The sequence below is a fragment of the Oncorhynchus clarkii genome, chromosome 20 (genome assembly GCF_045791955.1).
Source record: "Oncorhynchus clarkii lewisi isolate Uvic-CL-2024 chromosome 20, UVic_Ocla_1.0, whole genome shotgun sequence".
In the NCBI taxonomy this organism is placed as follows: domain Eukaryota; kingdom Metazoa; phylum Chordata; class Actinopteri; order Salmoniformes; family Salmonidae; genus Oncorhynchus; species Oncorhynchus clarkii.
The window spans coordinates 18,121,054-18,147,592 of record NC_092166.1 but is presented as its reverse complement, the minus strand read 5'-3'; the positions used below and the strand labels follow the sequence as shown (position 1 = coordinate 18,147,592).

Sequence of the window (26,539 nt, the reverse complement as noted above, 5' to 3'; positions counted from 1 at the left end):
ACTTTTGACTAGGGCCCATAGGGCTCTGGTCAACAGTAGTGAAATCTATACAGAAGAGGGTGCCATTTGAGACTCATCCAGAGTCAGACAGACAGGAAGCCCATCCTCTGGAGCCAGGGTTATGGTTAGCCGCCCACCAACAGCAGGGACCCTGGTGGATAATAACTCTCTATCACGAGTGGCATGGAGGAATGCCTTGTATCTGCTCCCAACACAAGAACAGGCCCTCAGGCTGACCCCCCAGTCTGTCTGAACTCATAAAGCAGCATTGTTTATAGGAGAGGAGAGGACAGCAGACGTCTTTGATTCTTGACTGCTGAGACTCATTCTCGATACGGCTGTGGAGAAGTTGGAGATCAGACCTGCATCCCAAATGGAACCCTATTCCTTATATACAGATATACTATCTTAATTTGATCACTCGCTTGTCACAGATTATTTTAGTGTATTCAAGGTTTAAAAAGGCTTCTAAAGTTTGTAATTTCCACTTTAAAATGTCAGACTTGGTTTATCCTAACTAAACATCTAAAAACCCTACACAAATATATATTATAATCCACATAATCATTTCCTGTTGATGCAGCTTTATTTTCCTGCTGTGAGAAACTGGTCAAATTAAGATAGGACATCTATAGTGCTATAAGCCTTATGACCCTGGTCATAAGTAGTGAACTATACTGTATAGTGAATAGGGTGCCATTTGGGATGGATATCAGGTCCCCCCGGCCACTCTTTTCTCTGTATACATCAATGATGTCGCTCTTGGTGCTGGTGATTCTCTACTCCACCTCTACGCAGACGACACCATTCTGTATACTTCTGGCCCTTCTTTGGACACTGTGTTAACTAACCTCCAGACGAGCTTCAATGCCATACAACTCTCCTTCCGTGGCCTCCAATTGCTCTTAAATGCTAGTAAAACTAAATGCATGCTCTTCAACCGATCGCTACCTGCACCTGCCCGCCTGTCCAGCATCACTACTCTGGACATCTCTGACTTGTGGACTACAAATACCTAGGTGTCTGGTTAGACTGTAAACTCTCCTTCCAAACTCACATTAAGCATCTCCAATCCAAAATTAAATCTAGAATCAGCTTCCTATTTTGCAACAAAGCATCCATCACTCATTCTGACAAACATACCCTTGTAAAACTGACTATCCTACCGATCCTTGACTTCGGCGATGTAATTTACAAAATAACCTCCAACACTCTACTCAGCAAATTGGATGCAGTCTATCACAGTGCCATCCGTTTTGTCACCAAAGCCCCATATACTACCCACCACTGCGACCTCTATGCTCTCGTTGGCTGGCCCTCGCTTCATATTCGTCGCCAATCCCACTGGCTTCAGGTCATCTCTAAGTCTTTGCTAGGTAAAGCCCCGCCTTATCTCAGCTCACTGGTCACCATAGCAGCACCCACCCATAGCATATGCACCAGCAGGTATATTTCACCTGTCACCCCAAAGCCAATTCCTACTTTGGCCCCCTTTCCTTCCAGTTCTCTGCTGCCAATGACTGGAACGAATTGCAAAAATCACTGAAGCTGGAGACTCATATCTCCCTCAATAACTTTAAGCATCAGCTGTCAGAGCAGCTTACAGATCATTGCACCTGTACATAGCCCATCTGTAAATAGCCCATCCAACTACCTCATCCCCATATTGTTATTTATGTTTTTTGCTCCTTTGCACCACAGTATCTCTACTTGCACATTCATCTTCTGCACATCTATCACTCCAGTGTTTAATTGCTAAATTGTAATTATTTTGCTACTATGGCCTATTTATTGCCTTACCTCCCTAATCTTACCTCATTTGCACACACTGTATATAGACTTTCCTATTGTGTTATTGACTGTACGTTTGTTTATCCAATGCTTTGCTTTATCTTGGCCAGGTCTCGGTTGTAAATGAGAACTTGTTTTAAATAATAAATAAAAACTCAACCGCTTGTATTTAGGAAGGGCTATAGGACTATCTATCACCACAGATGGTTATGTATCTATCTGGCCTTCCTCCTGTATTTAAACAGAATAAGCAGTGGACTGGAGTACAGCTGCAGTCTAAAAATAAGAGTTACTGCTGTGTGGCTGGCTGGCTGGCTGGCTAATCATGTGGATGGTGTAGAAATATATTATTGGCATCTACATAATGATTGCCAGGACAAGCATTAAAATGATCTGCCAGGACAAGCATTAAAAGGATCTGCCAGGACAAGCATTAAAAGGATCTGCCAGGACAAGCATTAAAAGGATCTGCCAGGACAAGCATTAAAAGGATCTGCCAGGACAAGCATTAAAAGGATCTGCCAGGACAAGCATTAAAAGGATCTGCCAGGACAAGCATTAAAAGGATCTGCCAGGACAAGCATTAAAAGGATCTGCCAGGACAAGCATTAAAAGGATCTGCCAGGACAAGCATTAAAAGGATCTGCCAGGACAAGCATTAAAAGGATCTGCCAGGACAAACATGAATGTCTAGATAACTGTGTTGTTGTTGTGCAGTAATATGGATGAAAAAAAGCCTTGGTCACCAGTCATCATGAGGACTCCAGTCACTATGTTCATGTTTCCATCTCTGGTTGTGTCAGACACTACAAGGCTGAAACCAGAGGTGTTTGTGGCCAGCCGGCTGCAATCAGAAAGCCCAGTAAGTCCCATTAGATAACAGTGCTTTCCTTTCAGAGTAAAAGTAACAGCTTGTTCCTCTCCTCCCTGTCTGTCCGTCTGTCCAGGATGCGTCCCAAATATAAAGTATTCCCTATATATAGTGCACTACTTTTGAGCAAGGGCCCTTTTCATCTTACCTCTCCCAGGTATATGAGTGTCCTTTCTCAGGATTTAGACTTGGGAACACCCTTTAAATGCTTGTTAAACCTACGGGGTACGCTGACTGAGGCATGGGGTATAGATAGTGACACATTTTATGTGGTTGGCCCCATAGGTTCGATTTTACTGTATTCATTTGTTCAATGCCAGAACAGACAGCTATTTGGTTATGTTGTGCTCATTAATAGTGTCTTTCACTGTTTCTGGACACCTTTGGTAGACCTTGTAAAATAACATTCTGTTGTTAAAGAGGTAATAATGGTACATTGTTCTCCGACACCCAGCATGTGATCTACTGTGTGCGGCTGACATTCGCTATGCCATGTCGTGTCCTTAAGGGAGTCTGTCTATTATCCTCTGCCCATGTGCCTTGTTTAGCTCATAGTCAACTATGCAAACACGGAGTAATTGACACATCAGGCAAGAGATCCTCGCAATCAAACAATAACATCAATCACTCCAAACAGTAATTATGACGACAATCTTCACACCTGACTGCAGTTTATTGGTCACAGACAGCTTAGGGCATAAATATGTTTCCAATGCTTAAATGAACACTCTGCATTATAACATCTATTCATTCTGTTCACAGCAGGCTTTATGTGACCTGTGGGAAGCATTTGAAGTGCCCTCTAGTAAAGCACTAGCGCCTAGCTTACAGTGATGTTATGTACGTATGGCATTTTATTCCTGTGCATCATGCCCCCCTTAGATAGACTTGTAAAAGCGGTGCCGTGGGGAGAGAGTATGCAGATGGCTACACACTTGGGGCTTTCATTGCTCACTGAGACAGCCCTATTAACCAACTGAAACTCTTTCCTCTCACCCTTGTTAAATAGAAACTTGGACTACAGCTACAGAACATAGCCTAACTGCCCTCATATTGCCCAGTAGAATCACTGGTCAGGTTATTCATGCCCTCTTGTGAGGATGGTCTGGTAAGAGCTTCTCTCACACACACACACACACACACACACACACACACACACACACACACACACACACACACACACACACACACACACACACACACACACACACACACACAATGACTCAGTGTGCCTGCTAGGCTAGAAGCCTCCCTCCCTCCTCTCCTCTCACTGGGAGAAGTTAAGGCATTAGTTATTCCACTGACCTAGCCACACTCAGGGTTAATCCAGGCTGCAGTGTCGAACAGGCTGAAAACTGCAAACTGTCGACAGACGGACACACTCTGTCTCAGCTGGGTCCTGCCTTTGGGCAGAGTAGTCTCATCAAACAGTCAGACATACCACACATTTCTATGAGAATTTGGTCGGGTCGCCCAAAAAGTGACATATTGCAGCTTTAACCAAAGCCTAAAAGACCACAGGCATTGAAGGAAGCGAAGGTAATTTCACTGCCTAAAAATAGTAAAGCCTCCTTTCAGTTTGCTGCCTATTCTTAATAAACTGTTCTTAGTAAACTGATGGAGAGGATTGTGTTTGACCAAATACAATGCTATTTTTCAGCGAACAAGTTAACTACTGACTTTCAATATATTATTTTTTTACAATCACTTTGGCACTAATTTCGGAACCTTGATGTAATTTTTCAAAACTCTAGACACAAAACTCACAACCAATGATCAAAATGCACATTTTTCAAAACTCTTAACACTTTTTCCCCCCAATTGCTTGGATACAATACACATAAAGCTAAGATCATTTGTTCATTGAACTAAAATCACCTGTTCAAAATGACACAACATAACATCAAAGTATTACCATTTCAAAATGCAAATCACACATTACATCTGAAATGACTGTCTATTCACACATTATATCTGAGATGACTGTCTATTCACACATTACATCTGAGATGACTGTCTATTCACACATTACATCTGAGATGACTGTCTATTCACACATTACATCTGAGATGACTGTCTATTCACACATTATATCTGAGATGACTGTCTATTCACACATTACATCTGAGATGACTGTCTATTCACACATTACATCTGAGATGACTGTCTATTCACACATTACATCTGAGATGACTGTCTATTCACACATTACATCTGAGATGACTGTCTATTCACACATTACATCTGAAATGACTGTCTATTCACACATTATATCTGAGATGACTGTCTATTCACACATTACATCTGAGATGACTGTCTATTCACACATTACATCTGAGATGACTGTCTATTCACACATTACATCTGAAATGACTGTCTATTCACACATTACATCTGAAATGACTGTCTATTCACACATTACATCTGAAATGACTGTCTATTCACACATATCTGAGATGACTGTCTATTCACACATTACATCTGAAATGACTGTCTATTCACACATTATATCTGAGATGACTGTCTATTCACACATTATATCTGAGATGACTGTCTATTCACACATTATATCTGAAATGACTGTCTATTCACACATTATATCTGAGATGACTGTCTATTCACACATTACATCTGAGATGACTGTCTATTCACACATTACATCTGAGATGACTGTCTATTCACACATTATATCTGAGATGACTGTCTATTCACACATTACATCTGAGATGACTGTCTATTCACACATTACATCTGAGATGACTGTCTATTCACACATTACATCTGAGATGACTGTCTATTCACACATTACATCTGAGATGACTGTCTATTCACACATTATATCTGAGATGACTGTCTATTCACACATTACATCTGAAATGACTGTCTATTCACACATTATATCTGAGATGACTGTCTATTCACACATTACATCTGAGATGACTGTCTATTCACACATTACATCTGAGATGACTGTCTATTCACACATTACATCTGAGATGACTGTCTATTCACACATTATATCTGAGATGACTGTCTATTCACACATTACATCTGAGATGACTGTCTATTCACACATTACATCTGAGATGACTGTCTATTCACACATTACATCTGAGATGACTGTCTACTCACACATTATATCTGAGATGACTGTCTATTCACACATTATATCTGAGATGACTGTCTATTCACACATTACATCTGAGATGACTGTCTATTCACACATTACATCTGAGATGACTGTCTACTCACACATTACATCTGAGATGACTGTCTATTCACACATTATATCTGAGATGACTGTCTATTCACACATTATATCTGAGATGACTGTCTATTCACACATTACATCTGAGATGACTGTCTATTCACACATTACATCTGAGATGACTGTCTATTCACACATTACATCTGAGATGACTGTCTATTCACACATTACATCTGAGATGACTGTCTATTCATTTCATTACAATGATCTAACTATCAATTGATACAACTGCTCAAAATTATAAGGAACTGTTGTATTACTCTTAATGCATAGTTTTGTGGAAACTGACAAACAATATTTCATGTTTAGATCATGAAAGTTTCAGGAAAATGAGATCCATTGACACCAATTACCGTGGAACATAAACCAATTGGACTACATTATCTATGGATGTAATATTTCATCATCATTCTTTATCACTGTCTCTATGGTCCCATGTACTACTTTTCCAGACCATGTTTTCAGATTTAACATTACTGTACACCCCCCTGCCACTTTATTAGGGACACCTATCTAGTACTGGGTAGGACCCCCTTTTGCCTCCACAACAGCCTGAATTATTCACGGTGTTGTACGTTAAGAGATGTCCTTCTGCACACCACTGTTTTAAACAGCTGTTATTTGAGCATTTCAAATCCAACAAATCAAATTTATTTATTTAGCCCTTCGTACATCAGCTGATATCTCAAAGTGCTGTACAGAAACCCAGCCTAAAACCCCAAACAGCAAGCAATGCAGGTGTAGAAGCACAGTGGCTAGGAAAAACTCCCTAGAAAGGCCAAAACCTAGGAAGAAACCTAGAGAGGAACCAGGCTATGTGGGGTGGCCAGTCCTCTTCTGGCTGTGCCGGGTGGAGATTATAACAGAACATGGTCAAGATGTTCAAATGTTCATAAATGACCAGCATGGTCGAATAATAATAAGGCAGAACAGTTGAAACTGGAGCAGCAGCACAGTCAGGTGGACTGGGGACAGCAAGGAGTCATCATGTCAGGTATTCCTGGGGCATGGTCCTAGGGCTCAGGTCCTCCGAGAGAGAGAAAGAGAGAAGGAGAGAATTAGAGAACGCACACTTAGATTCACACAGGACACCGAATATGACAGGAGAAGTACTCCAGATATAACAAACTGACCCTAGCCCCCCGACACATAAACTACTGCAGCATAATTTGTGGCCTTTCTGTTAGCTTGAATAAGTCTGGACATTCTCCTCTGACCTCTCTCATTAACAAGGTGTTTTTGCCCACAGAACTGCCGCTCACTGAATGTGTTTTGTTTATCACACCATTCTCTGTAAACTCTAGAGACTGTAGTGCATACAAATCCCAGGAAGGCAGCTGTTTCTGAGATGCTGGAATCACCATGTGTGGCATCAACAATCATTCCACGGTCAAAGTTGCTTAGATTACTCATCTTGCCTGTTCTAATGTTTGGTCGAACAACATCTAAAGCACTCTACTCTATATACTCTATATATTGAGTTGCAGGCAGCCACATGATTCGCTGTTCGAATGTAACCTTCCTTGATGAGCTAAATCAGGTCTGTAGAGCTGATGGCATGACCTATGTCATTGTGTGGGATAATGTCAGGTTCCACCATGCTCAAATGGTGCAAGCATGGTTTCAGGCCCATCCACAATTTACCACCCTGTGCTTACCCCCAAACTCTCCTTTCCTTAACCCGATTGAGGAATTTTTCTCCACATGGAGATGGAAGGTATATTGTAGGTGCCCTCACGAACAAGCCGCCCTTCTCCAGGCCATGGATGACGCATGCAATGACATCACGGCAGACCAGTGTCATGCCTGGATTCGCCCGAAGATTCTTCCCAAGATGTTTGGCTAATGAAAACATCCATTGTGATGTAGATGAGAACCTATAGCCAAATCCACAAGACAGGGTTGAGGGAAATATGGAAGTACAGTAATCAATCTTTTGTTTTGCTTTTTACAGTAAGCCAGGTGAGGAACACTGCAGTGATGTTTTACAGTAAGCCAGGTGAGGAACACTGCAGTGATGTTTTACAGTAAGCCAGATGAGGAACACTGCAGTGATGTTTTACAGTAAGCCAGGTGAGGAACACTGCAGTGATGTTTTACAGTAAGCCACGTGAGGAACACTGCAGTGATGTTTTACAGTAAGCCAGGTGAGGAACACTGCAGTGATGTTTTACAGTAAGCCAGGTGAGGAACACTGCAGTGAGGTTTTACAGTAAGCCAGGTGAGGAACACTGCAGTGATGTTTTACAGTAAGCCAGATGAGGAACACTGCAGTGATGTTTTACAGTAAGCCAGGTGAGGAACACTGCAGTGATGTTTTACAGTAAGCCAGGTGAGGAACACTGCAGTGATGTTTTACAGTAAGCCAGGTGAGGAACACTGCAGTGATGTTTTACAGTAAGCCAGGTGAGGAACACTGCAGTGATGTTTTACAGTAAGCCAGGTGAGGAACACTGCAGTGATGTTTTACAGTAAGCCAGGTGAGGAACACTGCAGTGATGTTTTACAGTAAGCCAGGTGAGGAACCTGCAGTTGACCTTTAACTGTTTTTTCTTTTTTTGTTGCTAATTATTTTTGCTTTGATTCAAAGAAACCTGTTGTGATTTTATTGTATTTCATCAATAAATGTCATATTTTGTTCAATGATTCCACTGTGTCTGTAGTATTCTCTCTACTAGTTATTTTACAGTGATGTATTTACGTATAGTAGCATAATGAAACATGTATCACATATTTTGTACTACAATATTTAATGATTGTACGAACAACGACACAGTGAAACTATCGGTATCTTGTGTGTGGGTGATCTAAATGAATGTTCCTATGGTATTTCACGATAAATTAGTTATTTGAACCAAGGTTTCTGCAAGTGCAAGGTTTCTTTAACGATATGAATGCACAATGCAATGATTTTAACATTGGACAGCCTGTATTACAAGTAACGACCGTTTTGAGTTTTGTGTCTAGAGTTTTGAAAAATGACCACAATGTTCTGAAATGAGTGCCAAAGTGATTGTTAAAAACTGTAATATGATCAATACAAGTGGATGCCAAAGATCCAACACTATTGGAATGCACTCTAGTTGGTTGAGTAATAACCCGGGTCATGTTACAGTCATTAGTCACAGTTAGAACCTCTTGAGAGGAAAGCTAGTTGCTAACCAGTCAAGTCACCCAGAAGATAGACCTCTCTGTTAACATCACACACATTATCAAGCTTTGCAGACATATGATCCATTATCAGTTGCCAGAGAGGAAGAAATCCACTCAGGGAATTCACCATGAGGCTAATGGTGACTTTAAAACAGTTAGATTTGAATGGCTGTGATAGGAGAAAACTGAGGATGGATCAACAACATTGTCGTTACTCCACAATACTAACCTAATTGACAGAGTGAAAAGTAATAAGCCTGTATACAATTAAAAATATTTCAAAACATGTCCTGAATACGATGGGTTATGTTTGGGGCAAATCCAAAACAACAAATTACTGAGTACCACGCTCCATATTTTACAGCATAGGGCTGGATGCATCATGTTATGGGTATGCTTGTAATCATTATGTAGTTTTTCAGGACAAAAAAATAAACGGATTGGAACTACTATAAGCACAGGTAAAATCCTAGAGGAAAACCTGGTTAAGTTTGATTTCCACCAGACACGGGAAGATGAATTCACCTTTCAGCAGGGCAATAACCTAAAACACAAATCTACACTGGAGTTGCTTACCAAGAAGACAGAGAATGTTCCTGAGTGGCTGAGTTACAGTTAAATCTGCTTGAAAATCTAGGGCAAGACTTGAAAATGGTTGCCTAGTATTGATCAACAACCAATTTGACAGAGCTTGAAGAATTTTGAAAAGAATAATGTGCAAATATTGTACAATCCAGGTGTGCAAAGCTTTTAGAGATATACCCAGAAAGACTCATAGCTGTAATTGCTGCCAAAGGTGATTCTAACATGTTTCGACTCAGGGGTGTGAATAATTATGGAAATAAGATAGTATTTAGATTTCATTTTCAATACATTTGCAAACATTTTTAAAAACTTGTTTTCACTTTGTCATTATGGGGTATTGTGTGTAGACGGGTGAGATTTTTATTTTATTTAATTCATTTTGAATTCAGGCTGTAAGTCAAAGGATATAAATACTTTCTGAAGGCACTGTAGCTAGCTAATAACCAGACTTGTTTTAATAGAGTACTTTTCCAGAGACTTTCAAAACAATTAACCAAGCTCTCCTTCGTTCTGGGTTCAACATGTGACGTACTGAATGTGGGTGTGATGATGAGTCTTGATATGACCTACAAATGTACAGGGAGTGAGTTCATGGTTCTCACAGCCTAGCTAACAGTCTAACTAACATCAAATCAAATCAAATCAAATCAAATTTTATTTGTCACATACACATGGTTAGCAGATGTTAATGCGAGTGTAGCAAAATGCTTGTGCTTCTAGTTCCGACAATGCAGTAATAACCAACAAGTAATCTAACTAACAATTCCAAAACTACTGTCTTATACACAGTGTAAGGGGATAAAGAATATGTACATAAGGATATATGAATGAGTGATGGTATAGAGCAGCATAGGCAGGATACAGTAGATGGTATCGAGTACAGTATATACATGAGGTGAGTATGTAAGCAAAGTGGCATAGTTAAAGTGGCTAGTGATACATGTATTACATAAGGATGCAGTCGATGATATAGAGTACAGTATATACGTATGCATATGAGATGAATAATGTAGGGTAAGTAACATTATATAAGGTAGCATTGTTTAAAGTGGCTAGTGATATATTTACATCATTTCCCATCAATTCCCATTATTAAAGTGGCTGGAGTTGAGTCAGTGTCAGTGTCAGTGTGTTGGCAGCAGCCACTCAATGTTAGTGGTGGCTGTTTAACAGTCTGATGGCCTTGAGATAGAAGCTGTTTTTCAGTCTCTCGGTCCCAGCTTTGATGCACCTGTACTGACCACGCCTTCTGGATGATAGCGGGGTGAACAGGCAGTGGCTCGGGTGGTTGATGTCCTTGATGATCTTTATGGCCTTCCTGTAACATCGGGTGGTGTAGGTGTCCTGGAGGGCAGGTAGTTTGCCCCCGGTGATGCATTGTGCAGACCTCACTACCCTCTGGGTAGGCAAGAGAGACACTCACAGCGCAAACTCACTCTGTCACTCCCCAGCCCTAAAATTAGATGCAACCCTACAAATGGTATGTCTTAGAACAGAATGTAACATTGTGCCTCCCTGCTGGTGCAGACAGAAACAAATGGGTTTTCTCTCCCTCTCCTCTCCCTCTTCTCACAGTGCAGATTGAAAACACGGGTAAAAACGGTGTGCTGGTGAGGTTGGAAGCCCAAAAGGGCTTATATGAAAACCACACCAAAAAAGTACAAAAAAATGTCAATTGTTTGTTGTACTTGATGTACTCAGTATACAAGACAACAATGTTTGATTATGTGTGTGTGTGCAAGTATGTGAGTGTGACAGTTAGGCTACATGGAGGCAGCCAGGCTACATACAGGCAGCCATGCTACATATAGTCAGCCATGCTACATATAGTCAGCCAGGCTACATATAGTCAGCCATGCTACATATAGTCAGCCATGCTACATATAGTCAGCCATGCTACATATAGTCAGCCAGGCTACATATAGTCAGCCAGGCTACATATAGTCAGCCAGGCTACATATAGTCAGCCATGCTACATATAGTCAGCCAGGCTACATATAGTCAGCCATGCTACATATAGTCAGCCAGGCTACATATAGTCAGCCAGGCTACATATAGTCAGCCAGGCTACATATAGTCAGCCAGGCTACATATAGTCAGCCATGCTACATATAGTCAGCCAGGCTACATATAGTCAGCCAGGCTACATATAGTCAGCCAGGCTACATATAGTCAGCCAGGCTACATATAGTCAGCCAGGCTACATATAGTCAGCCAGGCTACATATAGTCAGCCAGGCTACATATAGTCAGCCAGGCTACATATAGGCAGCCATGCAAAAAGTGGAGAGGTGGAACCCTTTATTGGTGTTCTTTAATCCAACCGAGGATGGGAACTTTTTTTGAGTGGAACAGAGACAGCTGTCGTCATCATCAAGCCTGCTTAGACATAGCGGTCATGGGATTGGGAAGAAACAACTATACAGGATTCATAAAATGCTGAACTGTTAATGTGTTCACATTAAGAGTTAATGTGGTTAGAGTAGATGCTATTGGTCCACATGTCCGGGCCGTAATTGGAAATAAGAATTTGTTTTTTATTGACCTACCTGATAAAAAAAAGGTTAAATAAACTAAAATTAATAAATGTGTTAGCAGTCTGATTTAAACAAAGAAACCCAAACCCAGAGAGCTCAGTTGAGAACGCAATTACACACACACACACACACACACACACACACACACACACACACACACACACACACACACACACACACACACACACACACACACACACACAGAAAGAGAGAGGTGCCTGAGAATCAAACTCCTGGGCAAACTGATGAAGTAGCTGTGTGTAAAGCCTAGGATATGTCCCAAATGGCACCCTATTACCTATTGTTTAGCTACCTTTTAGCTATTGTTTAGCTATTGTTTAGCTATTGTTTAGCTACCTTTTAGCTATTGTTTAGCTATTGTTTAGCTACCTTTTAGCTATTGTTTAGCTACTGCAGCAGTGTTGTACAATAAGTAAGTCTTCCTCCCCTCTCTGTGTCCTCAGGTATGACTATGTGGAGGTGTTTAACGGTGGGGATGAGGAGGCTCCGACCCTGGGGAAGTTCTGTGGGAAGATAGCCCCCTCCCCCATCATATCCAGCGGCAACGAGCTCCTAATCAAGTTTGTGTCCGACTACGAGTCTCCCGGTGCTGGATTCTCAGTGCGCTACGAGGTCTTCAAGACAGGTCAGCCTCTTTGGATACGGTGTTGAACCGTTTCTAAAGTATTTCTTACTATTATGTGTTATTACTTGTTTCACTCTGTTCAAATACAGACAAGGGTGAATCCTAACTTCCACCTAAGAGGAATTTTCACTTAGTCATGGATTGACGGCAATGGGAGACTAAGGGCCAATTAGAATTTGCAGCTAAGAGGCTAAATCTTTTGTTCAAGGTCTTACAAGCTAAAGTTAAAGCTACTTCATCCTTTCCTATACAACTAGCGTCAGTACTGTGGGTCACCCTTGTTGAAGCCAAATGAACCCAGGGACCCTGAATGGCCCTCGGGGGGCAGGATGCAGGACAGGGAGAGTACTGTAAACATTCATATCAGCCTTTAAAGGAAGGAACCCCATTCCCATGTCCTTTATCCAATCCCTATTAGCCCGGCCAGTCTCTCTCTATCCAGCTGACTGAGAGCCAATCATAACAGATCTGATAAGGAAGGTACAACACACACAGACTCTCCTGAAAAGACTCCTCTCTACTCCTCTTGGAACCAATGGTGGCCAGGTTCATTGTAATGGCTGGAATGGAATGGAAAGGTATGAAACACATCCAACACACAGGAACCATGTGTTTGATACCTTTCCATTCCATTCCAGTCATGACAATGAACCCATCTTCTGATTTCTTCCTCTATCAGTCATCACTGCTTGGAACCCATTACCTGGCTGTCTGAGTCTCTGCCTGTATCTCTCCCGTCCACGCCTGGTGCTTGTGGTTGTTAGAGAATGGGGATGGATGCAGTAGGAGCAGGTTTCCTGTTGTTGCTAAGTCTTCCTGCTGAGTTGTTCCTGCTACCGTTTGGCTCTAGAAGTGCTAGTGGGAGAAGCTGGGAATTTTCCACTGGAGCGGACAGACGGACAGACGGACGGAGGGAGGGAGGGACAGGTGCGGTAGCCTCAGGCTCATTTAGTTAATGGACAGTTTATCCTTGGAGGCTCAGGGGTGACCTGCACATTAGATGAATGCTCTGGCAAAGATAGGCTGAATCTGAATCTAGGACAGGGGTGTTGGGGGAGGGTGTTAGAGAGACGAACCCTATGGCACCCTATTCCCTATATAATGCACTGTTTTAAAAAAGTAGTAGTCAAAAGTAGTGCACTATATATGGAATAGGGAACAATTTGGGATGCATTTAAGAAATAATCACACGTGTGTAAGTCCCCCTGAGACACCCACGAGAAGTGGGGTCACAGCCAGGATCACCATTGTCCAGCACCCCTGGAGGAATTAGGGTTAAGTGCCATGCTCAAGGGCACAGCAACAGATTTTTCACCTTGTCGGCTCCTGTATTTGAACCAGCGACCTTTCGGTTACTGGCCCAACACTCTAACCTCGAGGCTACCTGCCATATGTATGACTTAAAAATTGCGCCTGCATTGGCCTCTCCTCCCTCTACAGCTCTTCTCCCTCTACGGCTCTGTTCCCTCTACGGCTCTGCTCCCTGTACGGCTCTGCTCCCTCTACGGCTCTGTTCCATCTACGGCTCTGCTCCCTCTACGGCTCTGCTCCATCTACGGCTCTGCTCCATCTACGGCTCTGCTACCTGTAGGGCTCTGCTCCCTCTACGGCTCTGCTCCCTCTACGGCTCTGCTCCATCTACGGCTCTGTTCCCTCTATGGAACCTCTATGGCTCTGTTCCCTCTACGGCCCTGTTCCTTCTATGGCTCTGCTCCCTCTATGGCTCTGCTCCCTCTATGGAACCTCTATGGCTCTGCTCCCTCTATGAAACCTCTAAGGCTCTGTTTCCTCTATGGAACATCTATGGCTCTGCTCCCTCTATGGCTCTGCTCCTTCTGTGGCTCTGCTCCCTCTACGGCTCTGCTCCCTCTACGGCTCTGCTCCCTCTATGGCTCTGCTCCCTCTATGGCTCTGCTCCCTCTATGGCTCTGCTCCTTCTATGGCTCTGCTCCCTCTACGGCTCTGTTCCATCTACAGCTCTATTCCTTCTACGGCTCTGCTCCCTCTATGGAACCTCTATGGCTCTGCTCCCTCTATGAAACCTCTAAGGCTTTGTTTCCTCTATGGAACATCTATGGCTCTGCTCCCTCTATGGCTCTGCTCCCTCTATGGCTCTGCTCCTTCTGTGGCTCTGCTCCCTCTATGGCTCTGTTCTCTCTATGGCTCTGTTCCCTCTATGGCTCTGCTCCCTCTATGGCTCTGTTCCCTCTATGGAACATCTATGGCCCTGCTCCCTCTATGGCTCTGTTCCCTCTATGGCTCTGCTCCCTCTATGGCTCTGTTCCCTCTATGGCTCTGCTCCCTCTATGGAACCTCTATGGCTCTGCTCCCTCTATGAAACCTCTAAGGCTTTGTTTCCTCTATGGAACATCTATGGCTCTGCTCCCTCTATGGCTCTGTTCCCTCTTTGGCTCTGTTCCCTCTATGGCTCTGTTCCCTCTATGGCTCTGTTCCCTCTATGGCTCTGCTCTCTCTATGAAACCTCTAAGGCTTTGTTTCCTCTATGGAACATCTATGGCTCTGCTCCCTCTATGGCTCTGTTCCCTCTATGGCTCTGTTCCCTCTACGGCTCTGTTCCATCTACAGCTCTATTCCTTCTACGGCTCTGCTCCCTCTATGGAACCTCTATGGCTCTGCTCCCTCTATGAAACCTCTAAGGCTTTGTTTCCTCTATGGAACATCTATGGCTCTGCTCCCTCTATGGCTCTGTTCCCTCTTTGGCTCTGTTCCCTCTATGGCTCTGTTCCCTCTATGGCTCTGTTCCCTCTATGGCTCTGCTCTCTCTATGGCTCTGCTCCCTCTATGGCTCTGTTCCCTCTATGACTCTGCTCCCTCTATGGCTCTGTTCCCTCTATGGAACATCTATGGCTCTGCTCCCTCTATGGCTCTGCTCCCTCTATGGCTCTGTTCTCTCTATGGCTCTGCTCCCTCTATGGCTCTGCTCCCTCTATGGCTCTGCTCCCTCTATGGCTCTGTTCCCTCTATGGCTCTGTTCCCTCTATGGAACATCTATGGCTCTGCTCCCTCTATGGCTCTGTTCCCTCTATGGCTCTGCTCCCTCTATGGAACATCCATGGCCCTGTTCCCTCTACGGCCATGTTCCCTCTATGGCTCTGCTCCCTCTATGGCTCTGCTCCCTCTATGGCTCTGCTCCCTCTATGGAACCTCTATGGAACCTCTATGGCTCTGTTCTCTCTATGGAACCTCTATGGCTCTGCTCCCTCTATGGCTCTGTTCCCTCTATGGAACCTCTATGGCTCTGTTCCCTCTATGGCTCTGCTCCCTCTATGGCTCTGTTCCCTCTATGGCTCTGTTCCCTCTATGGCTCTGTTCCCTCTATGGAACATCTATGGCTCTGCTCCCTCTATGGCTCTGTTCCCTCTATGGAACTGCTCTATGGCTCTGCTCCCTCTATGGAACCTCTATGGCTCTGTTCCCTCTATGGCTCTGTTCCCTCTATGGAACCTCTATGGCTCTGTTCCCTCTATGGCTCTGCTCCCTCTATGGAACCTCATGGCCCTGTTCCCTCTACGGCCAACATCTATGGCTCTGCTCCCTCTATGGAACCTCTATGGCTCTGCTCCCTCTATGGAACCTCTGAACCTCTATGGCTCTGTTCTCTCTATGGAACCTCTATGGCTCTGCTCCCTCTATGGCTCTGTTCCCTCTATGGAACCTCTATGGCTCTGTTCCCTCTATGGAACCTCTATGGCTCTGTTCCCTCTATGGCTCTGCTCCCTCTATGGCTCTGTTCCCTCTATGGCTCTGTTCCCTCTATGGCTCTGTTCCCTCTATGGAACCTCTATGGCTCTGCTCCCTCTGTGGCTCTGTTCCCGCTATGGAACATCTATGGCTCTGTTCCCTCTATGGAACCTCTATGGCTCTGTTCCCTCTATGGCTCTGTTCCCTCTATGGAACCTCTATGACTCTGTTCCCTCTATGGAACATCTATGGCTCTGTTCCCTCTATGGAACCTCTATGGCTCTGTTCCCTCTATGGCTCTGTTCCCTCTATGGAACCTCTATGGCTCTGTTCCCTCTATGGAACATCTATGGCTCTGTTCCCTCTATGGAACCTCTATGGCTCTGTTCCCTCTATGGCCCTGTTCCCTCTATGGCTCTGTTCCCTCTATGGAACCTCTATGGCTCTGCTCCCTCTGTGGCTCTGTTCCCTCTATGGAACATATATGGCTCTGCTCCCTCTATGGCTCTGTCCCTCTATGGCTCTGCTCCCCATATGGTACCTCTATGGCTCTGTTCCCATTTAGGAAGTGTAATATAATGTGACAAGCCAAGCTACAACGAGAGAAAAGTGACACTGGAAATTGTCATAAACTGCTCTCATGATGAAGACAAGCACCATTTGTGTTAAAGATAGTGTATCGTCAGGGTGACTGATGAATGTGGTTGTGTCCCAAATGGCACCCTATTCTCTCCATTGCACACTACTTTTGATCTGAGCCCTATAGGCCCCAGGTCAAAAGAAGTGCACTCAATTGGGAATAGGGTACCATTTGGACTGCAGAACGATTGGAACACATCCGGCCGCCATATCCAGAGCTCCTCCCCTCATTGACCACATAATACGCACCAGTGGTCTTATAAATGATACACACTGGGTGTTCCACAGAACCATGAGTCTATATATGTCTAGGCATCTCCTCTCACTATTGTTTCACTGACATTCCTCAAACCAAAAACACATGTCTGGTGGTTTTGAAAGACGGACATTTTTCCAGGACCACATCAAACTGTGGCTTAGACAGGGAAAGTTCTCCGTCCAAGTGGGTGGAGTTTGGCAGGAGGTTAGTTGATAGACACAAAGTACAGGCAAGATCACACACTCTCTCTCTCTTTCTCTCTCACAGACACTCTCTCTCACACCAGCTGAGCCAGATCAAAACCTGCCCGCCTCTCCTCTGCCATTCATCATGTCACCCATATAATGACGCCACCTGTGTGAACATCAAGTGAGAGGAACCCTTACTCTTCTCTGTTATGTTGCATGCTCTCATGTATCAGAGGTCACATCTGGCCCGGCAACACGAGAGACACATCTCTCTCCTGTGGGTCAGTGACCCACATCAACACTGTGTGCGTCTGTCATCTCATCTTCTCTACATCAGTCAACATTACAACAGTAACCTGGGCTTGCACATGTTATTTTATGACAGTCGACTGACTCCCTGACTTTTGGACTGTGAACTGTGTCTGTCATCATAGGCATCTTTGTGTAGACAAACTCTGTTGTGTCCAACGTCTTGTACATCAGTTGTAGAACTTGAAAAATTTGTAAAATGCCATAATGTGTACAATACCAAGCAAGAGTGACTATCTCCTCACAGCGGTTTGTTGGGGTGGAGTGGGGGTGAGCAGTTTGTTGGGGTGGAGTGGGGGTGAGCAGGTTGTTGGGGTGGAGTGGGGGTGAGCGGTTTGTTGGGGTGGAGTGGAGGTGAGCGGTTTGTTGGGGTGGAGTGGGGATGAGCAGTTTGTTGGGGTTGAGTGGGGGTGAGCAGTTTGTTGGGGTGGAGTGGGGGTGAGCAGTTTGTTGGAGTGGAGGTGAGCAGTTTGTTGGGGTGGAGTGGAGGTGAGCAGTTTGTTGAGGTGGAGTGGGGGTGAGCAGTTTGTTGGAGTGGGGGTGAGCAGTTTGTTGGAGTGGAGGTGAGCAGTTTGTTGGGGTGGAGTGGAGGTGAGCAGTTTGTTGGGGTGGAGGTGAGCAGTTTGTTGGGGTGGAGTGGGGGTGAGCAGTTTGTTGGGGTGGAGTGGGGGTGAGCAGTTTGTTGGGGTGGAGTGGGGGTGAGCAGTTTGTTGGAGTGGAGGTGAGCAGTTTGTTGGGGTGGAGTGGGGGTGAGCAGTTTGTTGGGGTAGAGTGGGGGTGAGCAGTTTGTTGGGGTGGAGTGGGGGTGAGTAGTTTGTTGGGGTGGAGTGGGGGTGAGCAGTTTGTTGGGGTGGAGTGGAGGTGAGCAGTTTGTTGGGGTGGAGTGGGGGTGAGTAGTTTGTTGGGGTGGAGTGGGGGTGAGCAGTTTGTTGGGGTGGAGTGGAGGTGAGCAGTTTGTTGGGGTGGAGTGGGGGTGAGCAGTTCGTTGGGGTGGAGTGGAGGTGAGCAGTTTGTTGGGGTGGAGTGGGGGTGAGCGGTTTGTTGGGGTGGAGTGGGGGTGAGCGGTTTGTTGGGGTGGAGTGGGGGTGAGCAGTTTGTTGGGGTGGAGTGGGGGTGAGCAGTTAGTTGGGGTGGAGTGGGGATGAGCAGTTAGTTGGGGTGGAGTGGGGATGAGCAGTTAGTTGGGGTGAGCGGTTTGTTGGGGTGGAGTGGGGGTGAGCGGTTAGTTGGGGTGAGTGGTTTGTTGGGGTGGAGTGGCAGTGAGCGGTTTGTTGGGGTGGAGTGGAGGTGAGCAGTTTGTTGGGGTGGAGTGGGGGTGAGCAGTTTGTTGGGGTGGAGTGGCGGTGAGCGGTTAGTTGGGGTGGAGTGGGGGTGAGCAGTTTGTTGGGGTGGAGTGGGGGTGAGCAGTTTGTTGGGGTGGAGTGGGGGTGAGCAGTTTGTTGGGGTGGAGTGGAGGTGAGCAGTTTGTTGGGGTGGAGTGGAAGTGAGCAGTTTGTTGGAGTGGAGGTGAGCAGTTTGTTGGGGTGGAGTGGGGGTGGACAGTTTGTTGGGGTGGAGGGGAGGTGAGCAGTTTGTTGGAGTGGAGGTGAGCAGTTTGTTGGGGTGGAGTGGGGGTGAGCAGTTTGTTGGGGTGGAGTGGAGGTGAGCAGTTTGTTGGGGTGGAGTGGGGGTGAGCAGTTTGTTGGGCTGGAGTGGGGGTGAGCAGTTTGTTGGGGTGGAGTGGGGGTGAGCAGTTTGTTGGGGTGGAGTGGGGGTGAGCGGTTTGTTGGGGTGGAGTGGGGGTGAGCGGTTTGTTGGGGTGGAGTGGGGGTGAGCGGTTTGTTGGGGTGGAGTGGAGGTGCGCAGTTTGTTGGGGTGGAGTGGAGTGGCGGTGAGCGGTTTGTTGGGGTGGAGTGGAGTGGGGGTGAGCGGTTTGTTGCAGTGGAGTGGAGTGGGGGTGAGCGGTTTGTTGGGGTGTAGTGGGGGTGAGCGGTTTGTTGGGGTGGAGTGGTGGTGAGCGGTTTGTTGGGGTGGAGTGGAGGTGAGCGGTTTGTTGGGGTGGAGTGGAGGTGAGCGGTTTGTTGGGGTGGAGTCGAGGTGAGCAGTTTGTTGGGGTGGAGTGGGGGTGAGCAGTTTTGTTGGGGTGGAGTGGAGGTGAGCAGTTAGTTGGAGTGGAGGTGAGCAGTTTGTTGGGGTGGAGTGGGGGTGAGCTGTTTGTTGGGTTGGAGTGGGGGTGAGCAGTTTGTTGGGGTGGAGTGGGGGTGAGCAGTTTGTTGGGGTGGAGTTGAGTGGCGGTGAGCGGTTTGTTGGGGTGGAGTGGAGTGGGGGTGAGTGGTTTGTTGGGGTGGAGTGGTTTGTTGGAGTGGGGGTGAGCGGTTTGTTGGGGTGGAGTGGAGTGGATGTGAGCGGTTTGTTGGGGTGGAGTCGGGGTGAGCGGTTTGTTGGGTTGGAGTGGGGGTGAGCGGTTTGTTGTGGTGGAGTGGGGTGAGCGGTTTGTTGGGGTGGAGTGGAATGGGGGTGAGTGGTTTGTTGGGGTGGAGTGGAGGTGAGCAGTTTGTTGGGGTGGAGTGGAGTGGCGGTGAGCGGTTTGTTGGGGTGGAGTGGGGGTGAGCGGTTTGTTGGGGTGGAGTTGAGTGGGGGTGAGTGGTTTGTTGGGGTGGAGTGGTTTGTTTGGGTGAGTGGTTTGTTGGGGTGGAGTGGAGTGGGGGTGAGCGGTTTGTTGGGGTGGAGTGGAGTGGCGGTGAGCGGTTTGTTGGGGTGGAGTGGTGGTGAGCGGTTTGTTGGGGTGGAGTGGAGGTGAGCGGTTTGTTGGGGTGGAGTCGAGGTGAGCAGTTTGTTGGGGTGGAGTGGGGGTGAGCAGTTTTGTTGGGGTGGAGTGGAGGTGAGCAGTTAGTTGGAGTGGAGGTGAGCAGTTTGTTGGGGTGGAGTGGGGGTGAGCAGTTTGTTGGGTTGGAGTGGGGGTGAGCAGTTTGTTGGGGTGGAGTGGGGGTGAGCAGTTTGTTGGGGTGGAGTTGAGTGGCGGTGAGCGGTTTGTTGGGGTGGAGTGGAGTGGGGGTGAGTGGTTTGTTGGGGTGGAGTGGTTTGTTGGGGTGGAGTGGAGTGGGGGTGAGCGGTTTGTTGGGGTGGAGTGGAGTGGATGTGAGCGGTTTGTTGGGGTGGAGTCGGGGTGAGCGGTTTGTTGGGTTGGAGTGGGGGTGAGCGGTTTGTTGTGGTGGAGTGGGGGTGAGCGGTTTGTTGGGGTGGAGTGGAATGGGGGTGAGTGGTTTGTTGGGGTGGAGTGGAGGTGAGCAGTTTGTTGGGGTGGAGTGGAGTGGCGGTGAGCGGTGTGTTGGGGTGGAGTGGGGGTGAGCGGTTTGTTGGGGTGGAGTTGAGTGGGGGTGAGTGGTTTGTTGGGGTGGAGTGGTTTGTTTGGGTGAGTGGTTTGTTGGGGTGGAGTGGAGTGGGGGTGAGCGGTTTGTTGGGGTGGAGTGGAGTGGCGGTGAGCGGTTTGTTGGGGTGGAGTGGAGTGGGGGTGAGCAGTTTGTTGGGGTGGAGTGGGGGTGAGCAGTTTGTTGGGGTGGAGTGGGTGTGAGCAGTTTGTTGGAGTGGAGGTGAGCAGTTTGTTGGGGTGGAGTGGGGGTGAGCAGTTTGTTGGGGTAGAGTGGGGGTGAGCAGTTTGTTGGGGTGGAGTGGGGGTGAGTAGTTTGTTGGGGTGGAGTGGGGGTGAGCAGTTTGTTGGGGTGGAGTGGAGGTGAGCAGTTTGTTGGGGTGGAGTGGGGGTGAGTAGTTTGTTGGGGTGGAGTGGGGGTGAGCAGTTTGTTGGGGTGGAGTGGAGGTGAGCAGTTTGTTGGGGTGGAGTGGGGGTGAGCAGTTCGTTGGGGTGGAGTGGAGGTGAGCAGTTTGTTGGGGTGGAGTGGGGGTGAGCGGTTTGTTGGGGTGGAGTGGGGGTGAGCGGTTTGTTGGGGTGGAGTGGGGGTGAGCAGTTTGTTGGGGTGGAGTGGGGGTGAGCAGTTAGTTGGGGTGGAGTGGGGATGAGCAGTTAGTTGGGGTGGAGTGGGGATGAGCAGTTAGTTGGGGTGAGCGGTTTGTTGGGGTGGAGTGGGGGTGAGCGGTTAGTTGGGGTGAGTGGTTTGTTGGGGTGGAGTGGCAGTGAGCGGTTTGTTGGGGTGGAGTGGAGGTGAGCAGTTTGTTGGGGTGGAGTGGGGGTGAGCAGTTTGTTGGGGTGGAGTGGCGGTGAGCGGTTAGTTGGGGTGGAGTGGGGGTGAGCAGTTTGTTGGGGTGGAGTGGGGGTGAGCAGTTTGTTGGGGTGGAGTGGGGGTGAGCAGTTTGTTGGGGTGGAGTGGAGGTGAGCAGTTTGTTGGGGTGGAGTGGAAGTGAGCAGTTTGTTGGAGTGGAGGTGAGCAGTTTGTTGGGGTGGAGTGGGGGTGGACAGTTTGTTGGGGTGGAGGGGAGGTGAGCAGTTTGTTGGAGTGGAGGTGAGCAGTTTGTTGGGGTGGAGTGGGGGTGAGCAGTTTGTTGGGGTGGAGTGGAGGTGAGCAGTTTGTTGGGGTGGAGTGGGGGTGAGCAGTTTGTTGGGCTGGAGTGGGGGTGAGCAGTTTGTTGGGGTGGAGTGGGGGTGAGCAGTTTGTTGGGGTGGAGTGGGGGTGAGCGGTTTGTTGGGGTGGAGTGGGGGTGAGCGGTTTGTTGGGGTGGAGTGGGGGTGAGCGGTTTGTTGGGGTGGAGTGGAGGTGGGCAGTTTGTTGGGGTGGAGTGGAGTGGCGGTGAGCGGTTTGTTGGGGTGGAGTGGAGTGGGGGTGAGCGGTTTGTTGCAGTGGAGTGGAGGTTTGTTGGGGTGAGTGGGGGTGAGCGGTTTGTTGGGGTGGAGTGGTGGTGAGCGGGTTGGGGTGGAGTGGAGGTGAGCGGTTTGTTGGGGTGGAGTGGAGGTGAGCGGTTTGTTGGGGTGGAGTCGAGGTGGAGTTTGTTGGGGTGGAGAGCAGTTTTGTTGGGGTGGAGTGGAGGTTTGTTGGGGTGGAGTGGAGTGGGGGTGAGCAGTTTGTTTGGAGTTGAGCAGGTGGAGTGGGCGGTGAGCGGTTTGTTGGGGTGGAGTGGAGTGGGGGTGAGTGGTTTGTTGGGGTGGAGTGGTTTGTTGGGGTGGAGTGGAGTGGGGGTGAGCGGTTTGTTGGGGTGGAGTTGGGGTGGAGTCGGGGTGAGCGGTTTGTTGGGTTGGAGTGGGGGTGAGCGGTTTGTTGGGGTGGAGTGGGGGGAGTGGTTTGTTGGGGTGGGTGAGCAGTTTGTTGGGGTGGAGTTTGTTGGGGTGGAGTGGCGGTTTGTTGGGGTGGAGTGGAGTGGCGGTGAGCAGCGGTTTGTTGGGGTGGAGTGGAGGTGAGCGGTTTGTTGGGGTGGAGTCGAGGTGAGCAGTTTGTTGGGGTGGAGTGGGGGTGAGCAGTTTTGTTGGGGTGGAGTGGAGGTGAGCAGTTAGTTGGAGTGGAGGTGAGCAGTTTGTTGGGGTGAGTGAGCAGTTTGTTGGGTTGGAGTGGGGGGAGTTTGTTGGGGTGGAGTGGGGGTGAGCAGTTTGTTGGGGTGGAGTTGGTGAGCGGTTTGTTGGGGTGGAGTGGAGTGGGGGTGAGTGGTTTGTTGGGGTGGAGTGGTTTGTTGGGGTGGAGTGGAGTGGGGGTGAGCGGTTTGTTGGGGTGGAGTGGAGTCGGGGTGAGCGGTTTGTTGGGTTTGTTGTTGGGTGGAGTGGGGGTGGTTGGGGTGGAGTGGAATGGGGGTGAGTGGTTTGTTGGGGTGGAGTGGAGGTGAGCAGTTTGTTGGGGTGGAGTGGAGTGGCGGTGAGCGGTTTGTTGGGGTGGAGTGGGGGTGTGGAGTGGGGGTGGAGTGGCGGTGAGCGGTTTGTTGGGGTGAGTGGTTTGTTGGGATGGAGTGGTTTGTTGGGGTGAGTGGTTTGTTGGGGTGGAGTGGGGGTGAGCGGTTTGTTGCGGTGGAGACGGTGAGCGGTTTGTTGGGGTGGAGTGGAGTGGGGGTGAGCGGTTTGTTGGGGTGGAGTGGGGGTGAGCGGTTTGTTGGGGTGGAGTTTAGGTGAGCGGTTTGTTGGGGTGGAGTGGAGGTGAGCGGTTTGTTGGGGTGGAGTCGAGGTGAGCAGTTTGTTGGGGTGGAGTGGGGGTGAGCAGTTTGTTGGGGTGGAGTGGGGGTGAGCAGTTTGTTGGGTTGGAGTGGGGGTGAGCAGTTTGTTGGGGTGGAGTGGAGTGGCGTTGAGCGGTTTGTTGGGGTGGAGTGGAGTGGGGGTGAGTGGTTTGTTGGGGTGGAGTGGTTTGTTGGGGTGAGTGGTTTGTTGGGGTGGAGTGGAGTGGGGGTGAGCGGTTTGTTTGGTGGAGTGGAGTGGCGGTGAGCGGTTTGTTGGGGTGGAGTGGAGTGGAGTGGTTTGTTGGGGTGGAGTGGTTTGTTGGGGTGGAGTGGAGTGGGGGTGAGCGGTTTGTTGGGGTGAGTGGTTTGTTGGGGTGGAGTGGAGGTGAGCGGTTTGTTGGGGTGGAGTGGGGGTGAGCAGTTTGTTGGGGTGGAGTGGGGGTGAGCGGTTTGTTGGGGTGGAGTTGAGTGGGGGTGAGTGGTTTGTTGGGGTGGAGTGGTTTGTTTGGGTGAGTGGTTTGTTGGGGTGGAGTGGAGTGGGGGTGAGCGGTTTGTTGGGGTGGAGTGGAGTGGCGGTGAGCGGTTTGTTGGGGTGGAGTGGAGGTGAGCGGTTTGTTGGGGTGGAGTGGAGGTGAGCGGTTTGTTGGGGTGGAGTCGAGGTGAGCAGTTTGTTGGGGTGGAGTGGGGGTGAGCAGTTTTGTTGGGGTGGAGTGGAGGTGAGCAGTTAGTTGGAGTGGAGGTGAGCAGTTTGTTGGGGTGGAGTGGGGGTGAGCAGTTTGTTGGGTTGGAGTGGGGGTGAGCAGTTTGTTGGGGTGGAGTGGGGGTGAGCAGTTTGTTGGGGTGGAGTTGAGTGGCGGTGAGCGGTTTGTTGGGGTGGAGTGGAGTGGGGGTGAGTGGTTTGTTGGGGTGGAGTGGTTTGTTGGGGTGGAGTGGAGTGGGGGTGAGCGGTTTGTTGGGGTGGAGTGGAGTGGATGTGAGCGGTTTGTTGGGGTGGAGTCGGGGTGAGCGGTTTGTTGGGTTGGAGTGGGGGTGAGCGGTTTGTTGTGGTGGAGTGGGGGTGAGCGGTTTGTTGGGGTGGAGTGGAATGGGGGTGAGTGGTTTGTTGGGGTGGAGTGGAGGTGAGCAGTTTGTTGGGGTGGAGTGGAGTGGCGGTGAGCGGTTTGTTGGGGTGGAGTGGGGGTGAGCGGTTTGTTGGGGTGGAGTTGAGTGGGGGTGAGTGGTTTGTTGGGGTGGAGTGGTTTGTTTGGGTGAGTGGTTTGTTGGGGTGGAGTGGAGTGGGGGTGAGCGGTTTGTTGGGGTGGAGTGGAGTGGCGGTGAGCGGTTTGTTGGGGTGGAGTGGAGGTGAGCGGTTTGTTGGGGTGGAGTGGAGGTGAGCGGTTTGTTGGGGTGGAGTCGAGGTGAGCAGTTTGTTGGGGTGGAGTGGGGGTGAGCAGTTTTGTTGGGGTGGAGTGGAGGTGAGCAGTTAGTTGGAGTGGAGGTGAGCAGTTTGTTGGGGTGGAGTGGGGGTGAGCAGTTTGTTGGGTTGGAGTGGGGGTGAGCAGTTTGTTGGGGTGGAGTGGGGGTGAGCAGTTTGTTGGGGTGGAGTTGAGTGGCGGTGAGCGGTTTGTTGGGGTGGAGTGGAGTGGGGGTGAGTGGTTTGTTGGGGTGGAGTGGTTTGTTGGGGTGGAGTGGAGTGGGGGTGAGCGGTTTGTTGGGGTGGAGTGGAGTGGATGTGAGCGGTTTGTTGGGGTGGAGTCGGGGTGAGCGGTTTGTTGGGTTGGAGTGGGGGTGAGCGGTTTGTTGGGGTGGAGTGGGGGTGAGCGGTTTGTTGGGGTGGAGTGGAATGGGGGTGAGTGGTTTGTTGGGGTGGAGTGGAGGTGAGCAGTTTGTTGGGGTGGAGTGGAGTGGCGGTGAGCGGTTTGTTGGGGTGGAGTGGGGGTGAGCGGTTTGTTGGGGTGGAGTTGAGTGGGGGTGAGTGGTTTGTTGGGGTGGAGTGGTTTGTTTGGGTGAGTGGTTTGTTGGGGTGGAGTGGAGTGGGGGTGAGCGGTTTGTTGGGGTGGAGTGGAGTGGCGGTGAGCGGTTTGTTGGGGTGAGTGGTTTGTTGGGATGGAGTGGTTTGTTGGGGTGAGTGGTTTGTTGGGGTGGAGTGGAGTGGGGGTGAGCGGTTTGTTGCGGTGGAGACGAGTTGGGGTAAGCGGTTTGTTGGGGTGGAGTGGAGTGGGGGTGAGCGGTTTGTTGGGGTGGAGTGGGGGTGAGCGGTTTGTTGGGGTGGAGTTTAGGTGAGCGGTTTGTTGGGGTGGAGTGGAGGTGAGCGGTTTGTTGGGGTGGAGTCCAGGTGAGCAGTTTGTTGGGGTGGAGTGGGGGTGAGCAGTTTGTTGGGGTGGAGTGGGGGTGAGCAGTTTGTTGGGGTGGAGTGGGGGTGAGCAGTTTGTTGGGGTGGAGTTGAGTGGCGGTGAGCGGTTTGTTGGGGTGGAGTGGAGTGGGGGTGAGTGGTTTGTTGGGGTGGAGTGGTTTGTTGGGGTGAGCGGTTTGTTGGGGTGGAGTGGAGTGGGG

At 48.7% G+C, this 26,539-nt stretch overlaps 1 protein-coding gene across 1 annotated transcript in view; it reads left to right on the top strand.

Annotated features, from left to right (window-relative positions):
* The window catches only part of LOC139376029 (neuropilin-1a-like), a 72,545-nt gene that overhangs the window by 8,894 nt on the left and 37,112 nt on the right, over window positions 1-26,539 (top strand). Inside the window, exon 3 of the mRNA XM_071118110.1 lies at window positions 12,669-12,850. Within this exon, the coding sequence (XP_070974211.1) occupies window positions 12,669-12,850 (182 nt within the window). The remainder of the gene's footprint in view (window positions 1-12,668; window positions 12,851-26,539) is intronic.